This window comes from Elgaria multicarinata, chromosome 18 (assembly GCF_023053635.1).
Source record: "Elgaria multicarinata webbii isolate HBS135686 ecotype San Diego chromosome 18, rElgMul1.1.pri, whole genome shotgun sequence".
NCBI classification, from domain to species: domain Eukaryota; kingdom Metazoa; phylum Chordata; class Lepidosauria; order Squamata; family Anguidae; genus Elgaria; species Elgaria multicarinata.
Genome location: NC_086188.1, coordinates 4847388 through 4865760, shown reverse-complemented (window position 1 = coordinate 4865760; position 18373 = coordinate 4847388). Strand labels below are relative to the sequence as shown.

The following is an 18373-nucleotide window of genomic DNA, read 5'->3' as shown; positions in this document are numbered from 1 at the left end:
CTCAATTCTGGAAAGGACCTATTGCCAACTTATGAGTTATAAATAGACATAAGAAGGAGCCCTGCTAGATCAGACCAAAGGCCTTTCTAGTCCAGCATCTGGTTTGCTAGAGTAGCCGACTGGATATTACTGAGAAATCTGCAAGCAGGACATGAAGGCAAGAGCACCCTCCCAAATGTTTCCCCCCAGCATCTGATAGAGAGGCATGATTCCTTTGATCCTGGACATGGTGCACAGTCATCATGACTAACAGCTAGTGATAAACCCTCTATCCTCCTGGAATGTGTCTAATAACTTTTTTAAGCTGTTTAAATAGGTGGCAGCATGGGCACAGAAAATAACAGCTGATCAAATAAAAGCCCAAGCTAATACAGCATCTCCAGCCTTACATTTGTGTCTTGATTTAGTTTTTTGAGAAAATTCTGTGTTGTTGCCGTCTTGGATGTTCCAGATTCTCCAACCAAAACAACCGGGTGTTTGATTTTCACCATCTTTTCCAGTAGCCAGTTTGTGCGAGTTGTGTCCACCGTAGGAACTAAAGGGAGGGAATGTTACTTTGGAATGCAACAGAGAGCAACAAGAAGGTCGTAAAGAGAGATTTGCCTGGATTCACAAAGCGTAATCAAACCAGCAGTAGAATTCAATGGAGGACACAGGACCACATGGCCTGGGAGATCCTCCGCTCCTGAAGGTACAGGTCGATGTGGACAAGTGTTCAGTTAACACCCTTCCTGCCATAGCTGATTAACCCAAGGGAGAGTCGGGGGAAAAGAGCAGGTCTGAAGCTCTTCGGTTGAAAAATAAGAACAGAGCTCCATAAAGCCCTATTGCCTCAGGACAGTCAGGACCAGACGTGGATGGGTATTCCTTCCATTCAGAGGACTGAGCAAGCCCAATTTGAATGGCCCTGTCCCATGCAACAATAACCCATGGAAGGATAACCACCTCCAATGAAGAAGAATTCATAATCAGACTGCTGGTAGGGTTCAGCGAAGGACCCCTAGATGGAATCTCAAACTTAACAGATTTTTGCCATCTGACCCAGACGTCCATCTAACAGCTTGGAGACCCACGAAAGAAACTCCTCAGAAAACACGTATTAGTTTTGCAAGCTGCAACTGATTAATTGGTCACATTAATTACTCCCACCAAATTATGCCAAACGTAGTTCACACTTACCCAGAATGTCAATAAATCTCACTTCGGGTGAGTGGATATATTCGGGGACCAATTTGCTCCAAGGCACCCACTTTTTCATACGCCCCTCAAAGTGAAAGTCATATAACGTTGGGAGCTGGCCTGAAAGAGAAAGACATTGTGGTATCTTAGAAATATACTAATGGTTAAAGATTGGCCATTCGAGATGACGGGGGACAAGGGCCACCAATACGGTGAAAGGGTCTTAGCATAGTTTTAGACCTTTGAGCTGCTGCTGGCTTTTATCTTGGTTCCTACTGGTTTTATTCTGTTTTAAGCTCATGGCTTTTATACTATAGGGTGACCCTATGGAAAGGAGGACCGGGCTCCTGTATCTTTAACAGTTGTATTGAAAAGGGAAGTTCAGCAGGTGTCATTTGAATAGATGGAGAACCTGGTGAAATTCCCTCTTCAACACAGCAGTTAAAGCTGCAGGTGCCCTGCCCTCTTTTAAATCTGGTCACTCTAGTATAGCTCCTGCAGCTTTAACTGTTGTGATGAAGAGGGAATTTCACCAGGTGTGACATGCATACAAATGACACCTGCTGAAACTCCCTTTTCTATGCAACTGTTAAAGATACAGGAGCCCTGTCCTCCTTTCCATAGGGTCACCCTATGTCATTGTATTTTATGATTTTAAGTTTTGTTTTGTAAACCACCCAGAGCACTTCAGCTGAGGGGCAGTATAGAAATGAAATGAAATGAAATGAAATGAAATGAAATAAATAAATGGGAACAGGAGACAGCTAACATAGGATGTCAAACAAAGCCCTATGAAGAGAGACTGAAAGAACTGGGCATGTTTAGCCTGGAGAAGAGAAGATTGAGGGGAGACATGACAGCACTCTTCAAATACTTAAAAGGTTGTCCCGCAGAGGAGGGCCAGGAGCTCTTCTCGATCCTTCCAGAGTGCAGGACACGGAATAACGGGCTCAAGTTACAGGAAGCCAGATTCCAGCTGGACATCAGGAAAAACTTCCTGACTGTTAGAGCAGTACGACAATGGAATCAGTTTCCTAGGGAGGTTGTGGTCTCTTCCACACTAGAGGCCTTCAAGAGGCAGCTGGACAAGCATCTGTCAGGGATGTTTTATGGTGGATTCCTGCATTGAGTAGGGGGTTGAACTCGATGGCCTTGCTCTGCTATTCTATGATTCTATGAAGATGCATCATGTCTTATGTATTATACCAGCATTGGATTTTAAGCCCAAGTGAGACTGGCAAAAGCCTCAGAGCACCTCTTAGTGTTCTTTCTTAGAGCACCTCTTACTGTGCACACAAACACACACCTTAATATTAGTTTCCATTTCATGTCGTCAAGGCGACCATAGCAAAGCACCTGCCTCTTTGCTGGAAGAAGAATGCCTTGAGGCTAGGGGAATCTACTTTCTCCCTCACCCATTGAGCAGCTGCAATCAAGTTCCGAGGACGGGGCATAAATCAAATCAAACAACTGCAATGTTGGATCGACCATAAAGATTTCTTTTCTTCAGTTGGACGGAGGTGACCCTGAGGCGGCCTACTCCTCCTGCTTGCTCTACAGACACGTCAACCGATGCTTCTTAAGCTTCCATTGCGGAGAGCAGGAATGTCCTAATTTGCAAAACCGTATCTTCGAAAAACCTCTTCGTGGGTTGGTTGGTTTTTACTTTCACTTCCAAACAGCAAAGCCCAGCTCTAAAGCCTCCTAAGCCCTCTAATACCCGTCTCCCAGGAAAAGAGCACGGAGGAGAAAGGTGAACTAACCCCTCACCCAGTGTTTCTACAGGAGCTTTTATTATTTTTATTATTTTTATTATTTTTATTATTTTTATTATTATTATTATTATTATTATTATTATTATTATTTATATAGCACCATCAATGTACATGGTGCTGTACAGAGTAAAACAATAAAATAGCAAGACCCTGCCGCATAGGCTTACAATCTAATAAAACCACAATAAAACAATAAGGAGGGGAAGAGAATGCACCAAACAGGCACAGGGGAGAGTAAAACTAACAGTATAAAAGTCAGAACAAAATCAAGTTTTAAAAGCTTTAGGAAAAAGAAAAGTTTTTAGCTGAGCTTTAAAAGCTGCGATTGAACTTGTAGTTCTCAAATGTTCTGGAAGAGCGTTCCAGGCAGAAGGGGCAGCCGAAGAAAATGGACGAAGCCGAGCAAGGGAAGTAGAGACCCTTGGGCAGGCGAGAAACATGGCATCAGAGGAGCGAAGAGCACGAGCGGGGCAATAGTGTGCGATGAGAGAGGAGAGATAGGAAGGAGCTAGACAGTGAAAAGCTTTGTAGGTCAAAAGGAGAAGTTTATATTGGATTCTGAAGTGAATTGGAAGCCAATGAAGAGATTTCAGAAGTGGAGTAACATGGTCGGAGCGGCGAGCCAAGAAGATGATCTTAGCAGCAGAGTGGTGAACAGAAACCAACGGACTGATGTGAGAAGAAGGAAGGCCAGTGAGAAGAAGCTTGCAGTAGTCCAACCGAGAAATAACCAATGCATGAACAAGAGTCTTGGCAGAAGAGACAGACAAAAATGATCGAATCCTGCCATGCCTTATAAAAGAGCTGCCATAGCTTACCGGGCAGCTCTCCTGGTTTTGCTAGAGTCATCTCGTCATTAACCGTTGACATAGAGGAGAGACGTTTAATGAAGTCATCGAATTTTGCTCTCCCAGCATCAAGGAGGCAGGCGCCTAAGGAGGAATATAAAGCTTCCAGGAAGTAGCACTCCAGCACATCGGGGTCGTCGATCTCCTGTTCTAGCAGGGCATCCAGCATCTTACTCAGCTGGGTCACCTGTCAGAGGAAACCACAAAACAATGACCATTGTGCAAATCCTTTGGGGTCCTTGATTCCGCGCCCCACTGCCCCCGAGACATGCTGTTTATGAATTCTGCCAGTGGGTCCAGAGGCCGCCCAGATGAAAGCAGCACCAAATACTTTGCTGGGTCCTTCCTAGATGGAGCTGATTTCAGACCATGATTTCAGACCATGTCTTGAAATCTCCTCTCAAATGTCACTCTTATCTCTATGTCTCCCCATATCCTGTTGTAACCTAGAAATTCCAGAGTTCTGTCTTTAGTCCTAGTAAACTCTCCTGTGTAATCTGCACGAACTTTGGGATGTCTCCTGAGCCCCTCCACGCTTGAGGTTCCTCTTCTGTAACCGTTCTGTTAATCAACAAAGCCATCGTTTCTTACCATGTTTAAGTCTGTCTGTGGGACAATGGTCTTCAGTTTCTCCCCTTGCCGCCCATCAACAATGCCTTCTACGATCATGTCAATCAGGTAGGGCACGTATTTTTTAAAGAGCCTATCCAGCAGCTGTTGTTCTTGCTGAGAAACAAAATGAAACAATACCGGTCAATACCAACATATCTATTTGAACGGTACCTTCCTGTCCCTGTCCTGTGCTATACGCTCTTCGTCCTCTTAGAATTGTGGCGTCGTTGATCTGAAACATGTAGACAGGCAGCTGTGTGCACCATCCAGGACCCTAGGACCCCAAATATCTCTGTGAATTAGGCAAGTTTTTGCAAGATTACTGCAATGCCCTCTACGTAGGGCTGCCTTTGAAGACGGTTCGGAAGCTGCAGCTTGTGCAAAATGCAGCAGCCAGATTGATTTCGGGAACCAGAAGTTTCGACCATATAACACCTGCTCTGGTCCGCTTGCACTGGCTGCCTGTATGTTTCCGAGCCCAATTCAAGGTGCTGGTTTTGACCTATAAAGCCTTACACAGCTTGGGACCACGATACCTGACGGAATGCCTCTCCTGACGTGAATACACCTGGTCACTACGTTCAACATCTAAGGTCCTCCTCCGGGTGCCTACTCTGAGAGAGGCTCGGAGTGTGGCAACGAGGGACAGGGCCTTTTCGGAGGTGGCCCCCAGACTATGGAACAATCTCCCTGACGAGGCTCGCCTGGCACCAATGCTGCTATCTTTCCAGCGCCAGGTTAAGACTTTCCTCTTTGTCCAGGCATATGGCAGCACATCATAATCACCCACATGTTTAGTTTTTTTAACAGTTTTTAATGCTTTATGTGTGTGTGTTTTGTGTTTTAAAATTTTAAATGTTGTATACTTCTTTTTATCTCAATTTTAGAATTTCTGTAAACCGCCCAGAGAGCTCTTGCTATGGGGGCGGTATAGAAGTGTAATAAATAAATAAATAAATAAGATCAGAAACAATCTGTTCAGAAAAAAAGTCACAGAGGTGTCAACGTGAATGGGCTGTAATAGTGAAGGAGGAGGAGCGAGATCTAATTGAAGAAAGGAGGGAAGAACATATTGGTTCTTGTAAGCAGAAAGTAGAAGCAGGAGCTCCAAAAACACACACACAGCCCAGTTCCTGCAGAGGAGATAGGGCTGGAGCTGAGCGAGGTCACCTCTTTCAACTGAAGCTTAAAGGGCTGCTTTGATTGACATGGCCCTGCCTGTGGAACAAATGAGAGGAATAATCCATCTCTGGATAACATCGTCCGCCGAGGGAGAAGCAGCATCTCTGTGTGTAGTTTGCCCCAGTCCCTCATCGCAGCTGCTAAGAATGACTTCACATCACCTTGCAGGCTCCTCTAAACATTACAAGTAAGGCTGCAACGTTAAAGTTGGATTTAATTTTTCTTTTTATTTTCAAATTTTCTAAAAAGGTGTCCTAAATCATTCTAAAAAACAATGAACAACAATAATTTGAAATACAAATACTTTCAAAACCTGCAGGTGGCAGGCATCTTTTTAGAAGACGCATCTTTTTGGAAGAGGCATTCCTGCATCTGTCTGACACAGAAAGGAATGCCTCTGCTAAGATGGCGCCTGTTGCGAAACACATATCATAAAAAAAAACACCTAGAAATATCATGTTGTTCAGTAGGTTAAATCTGCATAGATTGCATCTCATTCACACAAATATGATTGATCAAGTAAGATTTTTTTTAACCAAGTGACAGAAGTCATTACAGGGGATTGGAAGAAAAGTAAATGTCTGGTTTTGCTTTGAGGAACAATACAAGTGGCAATGAAAAATAATTTAATAGAAAAAAGCAGAGGAAACACCTTGAGTTGGAATGCTAATGGAGTCGACTGCACAGATATTGGTATTTCTTCTAGGTACTCACCCAAACTCCCCTTGTCAGTATGCATACAAGAATCAATAAATCAACAAAACGTTTCAAGATCTGTCTAAGCAGTCAATTTTTTACCTTGCTCCTTTCATTTGTCCATTTCTCCCAATAAGGGGTGTATCTCAAATTCTTTGGGTCCACAAAGACCATCCCACAGCGTGATACTGTTGCAGGTGAGGCATATTGTAAGTCTCCGACCTAAAAAAGGAAGTCTGCACATTTACAAGCTGTTCTGCGCAAGTAATTAGCAGTTCCAGGTATTGATGGCCATTGTAAAATTAAATTAAAAGAAAAGCTCTGTGAACCTCATGTTCCTTTGAAACAGGCAGGACTGGAACTGGGTGAGGCTCCTCCCATTGAGGGGATGAAACACAAAGTCATTTGCATAGCCCTGCCTCCAAACCTAGCGAGAGAAGTAATCCACACCTGAGTCAGCTCCACTACTGAAGGAGAGTGTTCTGGGGGAACACATGCCATAATTCTAGGGCGACCCTATGAAAAGGAGGACAGGGCTCCTATATCTTTAACAGTTGCATAGAAAAGGGAATTTCAGCAGGTGTCATTTGTATATATGGGGAACCTGGTGAAATTTCCTCTTCATCACAACAGTTAAAGCTGCAGGAGCTATACTAGAGTGACCAGATTTAAAAGAGGGCAGGGCTCCTGCAGCTTTAACTGTTGTGATGAAGAGGGAATTTCACCAGGTTCCCCATATAAAAGAGGGCAGGGCACTTGCAGCTTTAACTGTTGTGATGAAGAGGGAATTTCACCAGGTTCCCCATATAAAAGAGGGCAGGGCACTTGCAGCTTTAACTGTTGTGATGAAGAGGGAATTTCACCAGGTTCCCCATATAAAAGAGGGCAGGGCACCTGCAGCTTTAACTGCTTTAACTGTTGTGATGAAGAGGGAATTTCACCAGGTTCTCCATATATACAAATGACACCTGCTGAACTTCCCTTTTCAATGCAACTGTTAAAGATACAGGAGCCCGGTCCTCCTTTCCATAGGGTCACCCTAATAATTCTATTGCTAGTGCTAAGCACGTTTTGCCTTATAAGCTGCTATAAGCTGCCTGGACCTACACAGAAGCCGCTCTGAGCTAAGAATAAGCAATAAAAATAAATAAGATGAAAACAGGTCAACAACACCAAAGGCCAAAATGGCGGAGAACGTGTCCCTTAGGTTGTTATGTTTAATGACAGATGCTGGTATCCAGCATCTGGGCAGTTTTCTTCAATACTTAGCATAGGAAACTGCCTCATACTGAATCAGACCACTGGTCCATCTAGCTCAGTACCACTGACACTGACCGGCAGCGGCTCCCCAGGGTTTCAGGGAGGATTCTTTCCTAGCCTACCTGGGGATGTCGGGCACTGAATGCGACGCAGGCGCTCGATCAACCGAGCTACGGTCCCTCCTTGACATGGAACTTCCTTACCTCAAACAAAAGGGCACAGTGGGCCTGAAGTCTGATCCGCTCCCCGTTTGCTAAGGTCAACAGCTTGTTATCATCCATCACGGAATTCATGTTTTCTACCCAGAGCGCATCCACGTCCCCATCAAACAAGATGTACCTGTGCGCAGACCGATTAGAGGAAAGGCACTTAACAATGACTCATTCCCGAAGCAGTTCTAATCTAACTCAGTTTGATCTGGAGGGTTTCGCTGGATTGAAGGATAGCGATCAGGAACGTTAAAGGAAGTGAATTGTGGGAGGGGCTGATTGGGAACTATCAAGGCCATGGGAACGTAATGTGCAACGCCCCCCCCCCATCGGTTTCCAATCATCTTCTAGTTGAGGAAACTATGCCATGTGATAGCCTGTCTTCCCCCCACAAAGTGAAAATAAACAATGTAAAAATAGGTAAGAAGTAATTTAATTAGCAATTACAAAATCTCAGCTGCATAAAGCCTGCAGGAGGCCCAGCAGGCTCATCTCTGGTCAGAGACTGGCGATCAAGGAGTTCCCCTCCTTTCACACTGCAGTGAGGCTTTTAGAAAACTAGCCCTCCTCTCCCTCCACACAAAAACATTTGTGTGTGTGAGGGAGGGAAAGAATGAGTGCAAGTGTGCGATGTAATGACTGCATGTGTGTGGTTGAGTGTGTGATTATGAGTGAATGTGTGGGTGTAAGTGAGGGAGCTCTAGGCCAGCCTTTCTCAACCTGGGGCGCTCCAGATGTGTTGGACTACAACTCCCAGAATGCCCCAGCCAGGCTGGGGCATTCTGGGAGATGCAGTCCAACACATCTGGAGCGCCCCAGGTTGAGAAAGGCTGCTCTAGGCAATCTCACTGGGGCCTGAAGACACCACTGGTCTTCAATCTCACTGGGGCCTGAAGACACCACCACCTCCGGCATGCTTGCCCAGAACCAATTCAGCTTGGGGGCTGAAAAAGAGACACACACACCCCACTCCTGCCCCATGGGTCGCTTGCAGCATTCAAGGATTCCACACAACTCTGGCTGAATAGCACAGGCCTCACCCCGAAGAAATTACCTTCTCTCTTTTTTGTCAGTGGGTTTATTGATTTCCCTGAAGATGTTGGACAAAACCCCATCGGTCCAGTCTCGTGTGGTGGGGTCTAGGATACCGTACAGCTCAATGACACTCATGGCCTTGGGGTTCAGGGTGTAAAGCTTGGTCAGCAATCCCAGCCTAATTGGACATCACAGATGCAATGAGGAAGGAAAACAGTAAAATCGCACTTTCCAGTAGAACTCGCCAAAGTCAATCTTGGATGCAAGCACCTCATAAGGCCGTCAATGGCTACTAGTCCTAATGGCTAAATGCTACCTTCAGTAGGAAGCATGCCTATGTACACCAGTTGCTGGGGAACATGGGCAGGAGAGTGCTTTTGCACGCATGAGCTACTTGTGGGTTTCCCATAGGCAGCTGGTTGGCCACTGTGTGAACAGAAAGCTGAGCTAGAAGCACCCTTGGTGTGATCCAGCATCAGGGCTCTTCTGATGTTCTCATGCTGTATATCCAATAATAACATGAAGTAAAGAGCCCTGCTTGATCAGATCAGAGGTCAATCTCACCTAGCATCCTGCTTCCTATATGAACAAGCAGGTGTTTCTGGAGAGCTCACAGGCAGGGCTAGAAGTCAAAAGCTCCAGAAAATGACATTCACTGGCATACCATTTCGGAACGTGGACGCTCCACAGAGCCATCATGACTAATAGCAATTGACAGACAATATGATGATATATGATGTGCCCACAACATCGTGTTGATTCAGTTAAGCAGGATGAGTGGGAAAATGGGGCAGGGTCTTCCATACTCACCTTCTTGCTCGTTTGACTCCAGCAGAACGGCAGAATAAGTATGCGACTGTTTGCGTGCGCATTCTAACCCTGTACTCACTTGGTCTGAGCCTGACACAAGGTGTTGATGACCACAGACTTGCCGCCTCCTGTTGGTCCAACGACCATCGTGGTGTGACGAGTCAGCATCGTTTCATACATTTGGACAACTTTATCCACCTGGTGAAGAAACAAGGAACAGAAGCAAATATATTCCAGAGGCATAAACGAACAAAACCCCATTTCAAGGGATTTGATCTCAAATATGGCGCCGGCGATCTTCACAGCATCAAACAGAGATGAATCAAGAGTTTTGTGAAGTTTGTGGCTCAAAATCCATGTTTTGCCTCCAGTAAAATTTATTTATTTATTGCGTTTTTATACCGACCAATAGCCGAAGCGATCACTACTATGGACTGGCTACAGACAAATCACTGGTTTTCCACTGTGTACTGTGTTTTCCTCTTCACAGGAGCTGAGGGACCATTTTGATTTCCCTCACGAGGGCCTGCAGGCCCCTTTACTGTGAGTGGGGAGAGAGATCCAAGCTCCACTGCTGTTTGTATGTTCCCACCGACCGCACACGCTCTGGGCCGGCTTTCCCTCTAGCACTTTATGTACCGTTCTATACATTTTGAAAGCCAGCGTAGTGTAGTAGATGGGGACAGCTGGTTGCAGCAAGGCCCACTCCATTGGACGGAGTGAGAAACCAATTCCATTTGCTCCTCCCCCACACCTCCTCAACTGGAAACCTGCTGGCAGCTAAGGGAGGGATGGGACTCTCAGGGGCGAGAAGTGAGAAAAAGGTGTGGAAAAACCCAGGTCACAAGCCATCATAATCCAAGAGGATTATTGTTCTTTCATAGAATCAAAGAATAGTAGAGTTGGGAGGGGTCTATAAGGTCATCAAGTCCAACCCCCTACTCAATGCAGGAATCCACCCGAAAGCATCCCCGACAGATGGTTGTCCAGCTGCCTCTTGAATGCCCCTAGTGTGGGAGAGCCCACAACCTCCCTAGGGAACTGGTTCCATTGTCGTACCGCTCTAACAGTCAGGAAGTTTTTCCTGATGTCCAGCCAGAATCTGGCTTCCTGTCACTTGAGCCCATTCTTCCGTGTCCTGCACTCTGGGGTGATCAAGAAGAGATCCTGGCCCTCCTCTGTGTGACAACCTTTCAAGTATTTGAAGAGTGCCATCATGTCTCCCCTCAATCTTCTCTTCTCCAGGCTAAACATGCCCAGTTGTTTCAGTCTCTCTTCATAGGGCTTTGTTTCCAGACCCCTGATCATCCCGGTTGCCCTCCTCTGAACACGTTCCAGCCATCACTTAATATGATGATTGCTACCTGAGGGCTGGTCAGAAGACTTCACTGTGACAGAGTCTGGTTTCAAGGATGCAACTTTATGCTGCCCCAGAGATCTGGATACACATTTATGACATTTTCCACCTTTCTGTTTTATTTTTAGCACCTGAATTGGCAGAACGACATAGCCTCCTTCAGCCAGCACCTGCTCAACAGCATCGTTAAATCTAGGGTAGCGCACTCGAGGGCAATCTAGTCCAGGAAACAGGTCAGAGATCAGGCCAAGGAAAAGAGGAACGTCTTCAAAAACAAATTTGGGGAGGTTCATGTCTCGTAGAGCTCTCATCAGGACCACATCCTAGGTTTTTTAAAAAAACAAACAAACATAGAATTAACACAGGATATGTATGTTGCTCTATAACAGAACATGATCTCAGCAGCTAACATGGTAAATATAAAAACAAATAGCAGCAAATGGATAGTGGTACTGGTTTTTTCAAATATAGCAGGCATTGCTTGCTTAGATGCCTATTTTGTTCAGAAACTGAATAGCCAACAATAGTGTGAACAACCATAAAGATGTCTCTTCCAAGTTGACATGGATCTACAGTGGTCTGAGTCTAGAAACATGGGCAGCTTGTCTGGTACATTGACAGAAGCAGCCTCAGAATTGGTAGGGCCTGCCACTCTGGACATCAAGAGAACGTCATCTCTATGGTCAACACAATGACAGAACATCAGAGCAACTATGTGCCTCATCTGTTTTAATAGGTTTACCTCACTGAGATCCGGTGAGCCTCTTTTTAGTTCTCCAGCCATCACCAGGACTGACTTCAGAGCCCGGAGCCCAAAATCATAGTGATGCTGCTTAGAAAGCTGTTCTCGTGCCAGTTTGTACAGCACTGTCATTTTCTTGGCCAGAGTCTGGTGGATAAAAACAGAGCACGAACACAGACAAACTTCATTATTAAAGCTCTGAAGCTTCCCATGTACACTTCATGTTGGTTTCCACATGTAACGTGATTCACATGTGTAGATTCAACACCGAAGGAAGAATTTTCATTTCATTTCAAATCATCAGAAGCGCAATGCTTTCGAGTGGAATCTGTTCACGCTATCATCTACCTGTCATCAGGTATTGCATCACTGAGAGATGTACATTCCTGTGTGAACCAGCCCTTTGTGAAAGCACTGACCTACCTTTGCCATAAGAAACCCTTCGGAAAACAGCATGATTTCACAGATTTGCTGGAGATCTGGCACAATTACAACTACAGGCCTGAAGAGAGCCTTTACGGATTCAGGGAGCTCAGTACGGCCTGCATAGCCGGGATTCATGGTGATAAAAATGCCCATTCGAGGATCCAGGGAAATTTCTTGCCCTTCAAACTAAAACATAAACTCAAGTCAAGGTCAGGAGATGTGTCAGAGAAGACAAAGGTCTGTTGTAGGATCCTCATTGCCTAAACTTACATGCAGCACATATATGTCAGTGCACCTGTACCCAAATTTAACCCTTCTTGCACAAAACAGAACATTGGACACTGACTGTAAGGGTTCCCTCCCGTCTAGTGAGAAGAAGACATCCATGAACGATGCCTCCTCACATCAAATAAGGAATCATTTTCTTTCCCCCACTTTACCTGGAATGTTTTCAGTTGGTTCATCAAAGCGTTTCGAATGGTCTGAATCTGTGAGGAGATGACCGAAAGTACAGAAGCATCGATCCGATTAAATTCATCGAAGCAACCCCAAGCTCCACACTGGGCCAGGCCAGAGAAAATTTTACCCACTGCCTACGACGTAAAAGAGGGCAAAGCATTAAAAATGAGATTTACTCCGTGCCACTTTGCACAGCACTCTACACAGCGTGGTCAAGGGTCAGGATGACCAGAAGCGTTTTCTCAGTCATAAAAAAAAAAAGAGGGAAAGAGAGAGAGAAGCAGCAGAACGATGTAAAGCTGATGCCCCTACCTTGAAATCCATGCCTTCCCCACAATTGGTGACTACACAAAGCAAACCCAAAGCTTTGGCAAGATCTTTGGTTGTCTCGGTCTTCCCAGTTCCTGCTGGACCTGCAGGGGCTCCACCCAAATACATGGACAAGGCCTTTGGAGGATAAGAAGCAGAAAAGGTGCGGCTATGGAGGAGAGAACCAGCTTTGCCGTTCTGGATCCTCCAGTCATTAAAGTTGGAGAGAGACAGCGGTCTTCAAGAGAACGGAAAGTGTTTCGAGAGATATTGCACTTCCGGTGCTGTACACACACCTTTCTTTTGTCCCACATTCACTTATTATTATTATTATGGCACATTTTGGAAACAATACAAAACCCTGCAAAACCAGCTCATTAGAAGTGAAAGTAGGATGAGTGGGAAAGTACCCACCGTGAGCAGCCTCCTCTCTTTCAAACCACTTTAAATAGCCTTAAAGACAGGGTTGACACTAGCTAGGGTCTCCTCCAGCGGAAGCACAACAGCGTCTTGACTTACACAAATCTGAGCAGGAGTGGTGAGCCGTTTTAGGACAACCTCCTCTGCCGAGGGAGGGGAAAGTAGCACATCTTTGCAGCAACCAGACCCGTTACCAAAGTCTGTGCTTGTATCGCTGGCTTGGGGGTATGAATCCTGCATTAACGGCCTTTCTAAGCTGGCATGGGTAGATTTTTGGCTTGGTGCTAAGGTATTCACTAAGGAAATAGGAACTGCATATGGGCAGAGTAGTATATGTTCCAAATTTACACTCTGCTTTTTCTTTTTTCTTTTAAATATTTTATTACAAGATAAATATATATATATATATAGTTGTTTCTACAAAGCATGATTACAGTCTTTAAAAATACTAAAAGGTTTTAACAGTAAAGCATTATCTTATCTATTTTATATATCTATCTCCACTTTTTCAAGGGCACTTAAGGACCTGAAGACAACTGAAAAGCCCCTTTACTGGTGTACCTCAGACCTCCAGAGTGCTGATCAGGGTCCATGCTCCCCGCAGTCTCTAGGCCTACCAGTCTCCTTTTGCAAAGACGGGATGCCCTGCCTGCACTGGTTAACAATCCCCAAATACGGGAGAGCATTCTCACTAGCTAGACTTAACGCCCTTCCCTCCAAACTTTTAGATGGCCGATACAACAAAATCCCACTGCTCCACAGATGCTGTCCCTGTAAAAATACCAAGGTGGAAACCGTATCACACGTGTTACCGTCCTGTAGATTTTATCAAGGGGCTAGGAATGATCTTCTGAACCCCATTTTAAAATCTTTTCCTGGTCACCCAACTGAATTCTTAATGTCCCTATTACTTCGGAACTCAGACAAATCAATCACTGAGCAAGAGGCCAAGTTTTTGAACTTGGCCATTTCTATTAGATCCTCTATGATTACTTGTCTTTTTAATAGCTAACTGTACGCTCAGTCCTTTTGTATGTAACTTTTGTTGGAACGGTCTATTGACTGCAATAAATTGTTGTTGTTGTTACAAGATACTGGTGGTGTACCTGTGTGAGCGTTAGATATATCCGGTCTGTAAGTGGTGTGATGACCAGCCGTCCATTTAAACCCATGTATTCATAGCCATAAGAAAAGGTGCCAGTGCACTGCCGCACATTGAGTTCATCGGGCTCTCGATCCCAATAAAAACGCAGCTGGCTTTCCCACTCAAATTCGCGAGCTTCCATAATGCTAGAGAGAGAGAGAGAGAGGGAGGGGTGGGTGGATGGGAGAGAGATGATCCAGACTTCCATGAAACACATATCAGAGCAAGTTACCAATGGGTTCAAGAGAGGCAGGGCAACCAGAGAGGGCAGGGAAAACAAAAGGGAAATCGAGGCAGAAACAAGGAGGAATTACTCATACCCAGGACGGTGAGTCCACCACCAGATCCCACAACAGTGTGGCTGATTCTGTACTATGCAGAACAATCACAGTCATTTATATTGATCTATATTTCTTCTAGAGCCTGCAATTACCTGTCTCTCACAAATGTATCCACTATATCCCTTGCATGGACATCGATGATGAGAACGGAATTGTATTTTTTCCTGTCATTTTTGCTTAGCGGCTTGGTGATTCGGGTGACCAGCGAGTCGATTTGCTGGTGCATTCTCTTGGCATAGTTTTTCATCGCCTGCTTTTCTCCCTTCTTCACTTTCCGAAAGACGTCTTCCACCTCCCAGGTCCACCAAACCTGATTGGCAGCCAGCACCATCATGCCTTGGTACATCAACATCCAGTCAACTCTGAGGAAAAAGCAGACCGGATGAGTTGAAAGCAACAAAACATACAATGTCTGGCTGGGGCATGCAGGGAGGGGTTTTTTTTGGGGGGGGTGTTTCTGTGTGTACGTAAGATTGTGCCGTAAATTGCATATGCCCTGCTGGTCGGAGCAAATGGGAGGAATAACCCATGACAGAATGCCATATTCCATGGATGGAGAATCCCATGTTCCTGATTCAGCAGTACAGTATGAAATTGGAGGGTGGGACATATTCTTTGAACCACCAAGTGTGATTTGGCTTTGTACATCAGGCCATGCATGCTGAATAAGCTCATGCCGGGCCTTGAAATTGCCACCATTTGCAGTGCAGGCAGATGGGGGACCAGCACATGGATTCAACAGCCATCATGCGCACATTCCCTTAAGCCACACTCAGTTCAACCGGCTGCCTACCTCATGTGCCCTATTGGATTCCCTCACCTGCTTCTGTCCTCACAGTACCGAAAGATGGCTTCTTTAGTAACAAGCCTGTTGGTCCTCCTCATTTCAACAAGGACAGCAGTCATCCAGTTCTCCACTCTGCCTTCAGCTGGGATAGCCTTCCGGAACTCCATCACTTCACCTTCAGCAGAAATCATAGCCGAGGCTATCTTAATACCAGTGTCGTCCTCATGGAACTTCAAGGCAGCTACATTGTCATACATCTGAAATCAGTCAGGAGGAAATAAAACTTAGAGCTACTCACGTAAGAGTACTGTATCACCAGTATGAAATTCAGGAAACTTCTCCAAACAAATTGCAGAAATATGCTTCTGATACAAAGATGATTCAAAGCCTTTATACATGGTTAGCAGATACACATTTATGCACCCAAAAAAGGGTGGAATTCCCAACTTTGCTGAGAAGGACATAAACCACAGAGTAATAAATGATCACTCAGAACAGCAATCTATCACCCACCTTGATCATGTGCTCCTGAACACACAGAGGGTCACTGCTGCCAAGAATGCTTAGCAGTTCATCGTCTGATATGAAGAAGAATCTGGGGAAAGCATTTCTCTTGGAATCCAGGTAGTCATTCAAGCTTTTCTGGCACTTCTCCAGGCCGTCGCTTATATTCTGAAGGTCCGAAAGACGATTTGGCGCTTCACAGCACTTCTTTATCACTGGCTCTTTGACTGTTTCCGCCATTATCTGCAGGTGACCGGAAATAAAGATGAAAATACTGTGAATTTAACCATTACTTGCAGGTGCGTGCTTGAAGTGTATTCAAACCATGTGTGTAATCAATATCCTACGCTTCAATGATCCCATTAACACACGGGTCAGTTACTTGCCCTTTTAAATATCCTGTCAATGTTGTCAAACTTCTTAGCTTCCTCAGGCAATTGAGATCTTATGTCTCCCCCAATAAAGATGCTTTCCAGGTACATCCATTTTCGCTGAACAACCATCCAGACCTATGGAAACCAAACAATGCTTTAAAAGGGGGGAGAACAGCAGGAAACCCAACAGCAAACAAAAACAAATCCCATTCCACTTCCTTACCTCAATCACTTCACCAATCAGGGAGAGGGTTTTTTCCCAGTTGTGAACAGTTGCCAAGAAAGGACCTACAAATCTGCTCCCAGAAATACTTTGGAGATTGACTGCGTTGTCATCCAGGATCTGAATTATGTCATCTACGGGTCCCAAAATGAAGCCCCGTTCCTGAGTACCTTTGAAGTACCTTACCACGGTAAACTTCATGTTCTCCCAGGTTTCTACTATTTCCTTTACTCCCTGTGGGAGGACAAAAAGAAGTGTCAAAAGTTCCTCCCAATTATTGCTGGAAGGGCTTTAAAGACAGAACCGGGGAGCAGAGGGGAAACGTACCTTCTCAATGCTAAGTTCTTTGACAGCAGAACCAACAATCTCATTGATAACATCAGAGTATTTGTGCAGCTGCATGGCAAACATATTCTCCAGAGTGAACGTCTCCGTTGCCATGTCAAAACTTGTGTCGGTTCGGCGCATCAGTTCTTTCCAGTGCCTGAAAGATGTTAGCAGATCAACAATAAGGTGGTTGGGTTCAAGGTTCATTGCTTTGGGGCAGGACTGTATAATACCTGGACAAAGACCTGGTCCCAAATTATTTATTTATTTATTTATTTATTTATTACATTCCTATACCGCCCAATAGCCGGAGCTCTCTGGGCGGTTCACAAAAATTAAAAACATTCAAAGTATAAAACAACAGTATAAAACCATAATATAAAATACAACATAAAAGCTCAACCAGATAAAAACAGCAGCAATGCAATATTACAAATTTAAAACACCAAGTTAAAATTTATTTATAGACTGTTAAAATGCCGGGAGAATAAAAAGGACTTCACCTGGCGTCTAAAAGCATATAATGTAGGTGCCAAGCGAACCTCCTTAGGGAGCTCATTCCACAGCCGGGGTGCCAAAGCAGAGAAAGCCCTCCTCCTAGTAGCCACCTGCCTCACTTCCTTTGGAAGCCATATTTGCTAAGCCATATTTGCTAAGGTATTGGAAATGCAAGGGTGGAGAGGACATGTGTAGCCTCCCCACCCCGAACCATACAAAGAGGTCATTTGCAAAGTCAAGGAATTTTACTTCAAATCAAGAAATCTAAGGTAAAGTGACACTCCTCGGGAGGGGAAGGGGGGAACATTCAGATCTAGATTAGTTCCGGTAGCTGCTCACCAGGGGAATCGTGCAGCAAGAATATTTCTAGCCCCTTGTGAATTTATTTTGTCATTTATGCAATACATATATACCCAGCTTTTCAGAGCGATACCCTCACAGAGGCTTAAAGACAATAAAGGGGTTGGGGACACATGTAAATATCAAAAATGCACTATCAAAATTGAGGAACCTATTTATTTATTCAATGTATACCCCGCCTATCTACAAAATACCCTAGGCAGCAAATTAAGCCAAGTTTGAGGTTGATAAGAATGGAACACACATGTTACGGTGCAATCCTGTGCATGTTTAAACAGAAAAAAGTCCTATAACTCCCATCATTCCCCAATCAGCATGTTATAGGGCTTTTTTCTGTCTAAACACACATTGGATTGTGCCTTTTACCTACTCAGCAAAGGCCCAATTGAAGGGCCACCATCGAGAAATCCCTGCCCCTGACACTTGTCCATCCATTCTTCGAATGAGGGGATATTTCTAATACCATCAAAGGCATTGGCCAGAAGAGCAGGTGAGA

General features: G+C 44.8%; 1 protein-coding gene across 1 annotated transcript in view; it reads right to left on the bottom strand.

The window, feature by feature from the left end:
• DNAH10 (dynein axonemal heavy chain 10) overlaps positions 1–18373 on the bottom strand; it is an 80224-nt gene that overhangs the window by 36652 nt on the left and 25199 nt on the right. The window contains exons 26-45 of the mRNA XM_063144324.1: positions 17020–17176; positions 16693–16926; positions 16482–16604; positions 16105–16338; positions 15625–15848; positions 14897–15166; positions 14426–14609; positions 12903–13037; positions 12572–12724; positions 12129–12317; positions 11706–11852; positions 11095–11286; positions 9686–9804; positions 8816–8974; positions 7756–7891; positions 6395–6514; positions 4394–4528; positions 3773–3989; positions 1180–1299; positions 390–535 (exon numbers count right to left, since the gene is read on the bottom strand). Of these exons, the coding sequence (XP_063000394.1) occupies positions 390–535; positions 1180–1299; positions 3773–3989; positions 4394–4528; positions 6395–6514; positions 7756–7891; positions 8816–8974; positions 9686–9804; positions 11095–11286; positions 11706–11852; positions 12129–12317; positions 12572–12724; positions 12903–13037; positions 14426–14609; positions 14897–15166; positions 15625–15848; positions 16105–16338; positions 16482–16604; positions 16693–16926; positions 17020–17176 (3394 nt within the window). The remainder of the gene's footprint in view (positions 1–389; positions 536–1179; positions 1300–3772; positions 3990–4393; positions 4529–6394; positions 6515–7755; positions 7892–8815; positions 8975–9685; positions 9805–11094; positions 11287–11705; positions 11853–12128; positions 12318–12571; positions 12725–12902; positions 13038–14425; positions 14610–14896; positions 15167–15624; positions 15849–16104; positions 16339–16481; positions 16605–16692; positions 16927–17019; positions 17177–18373) is intronic.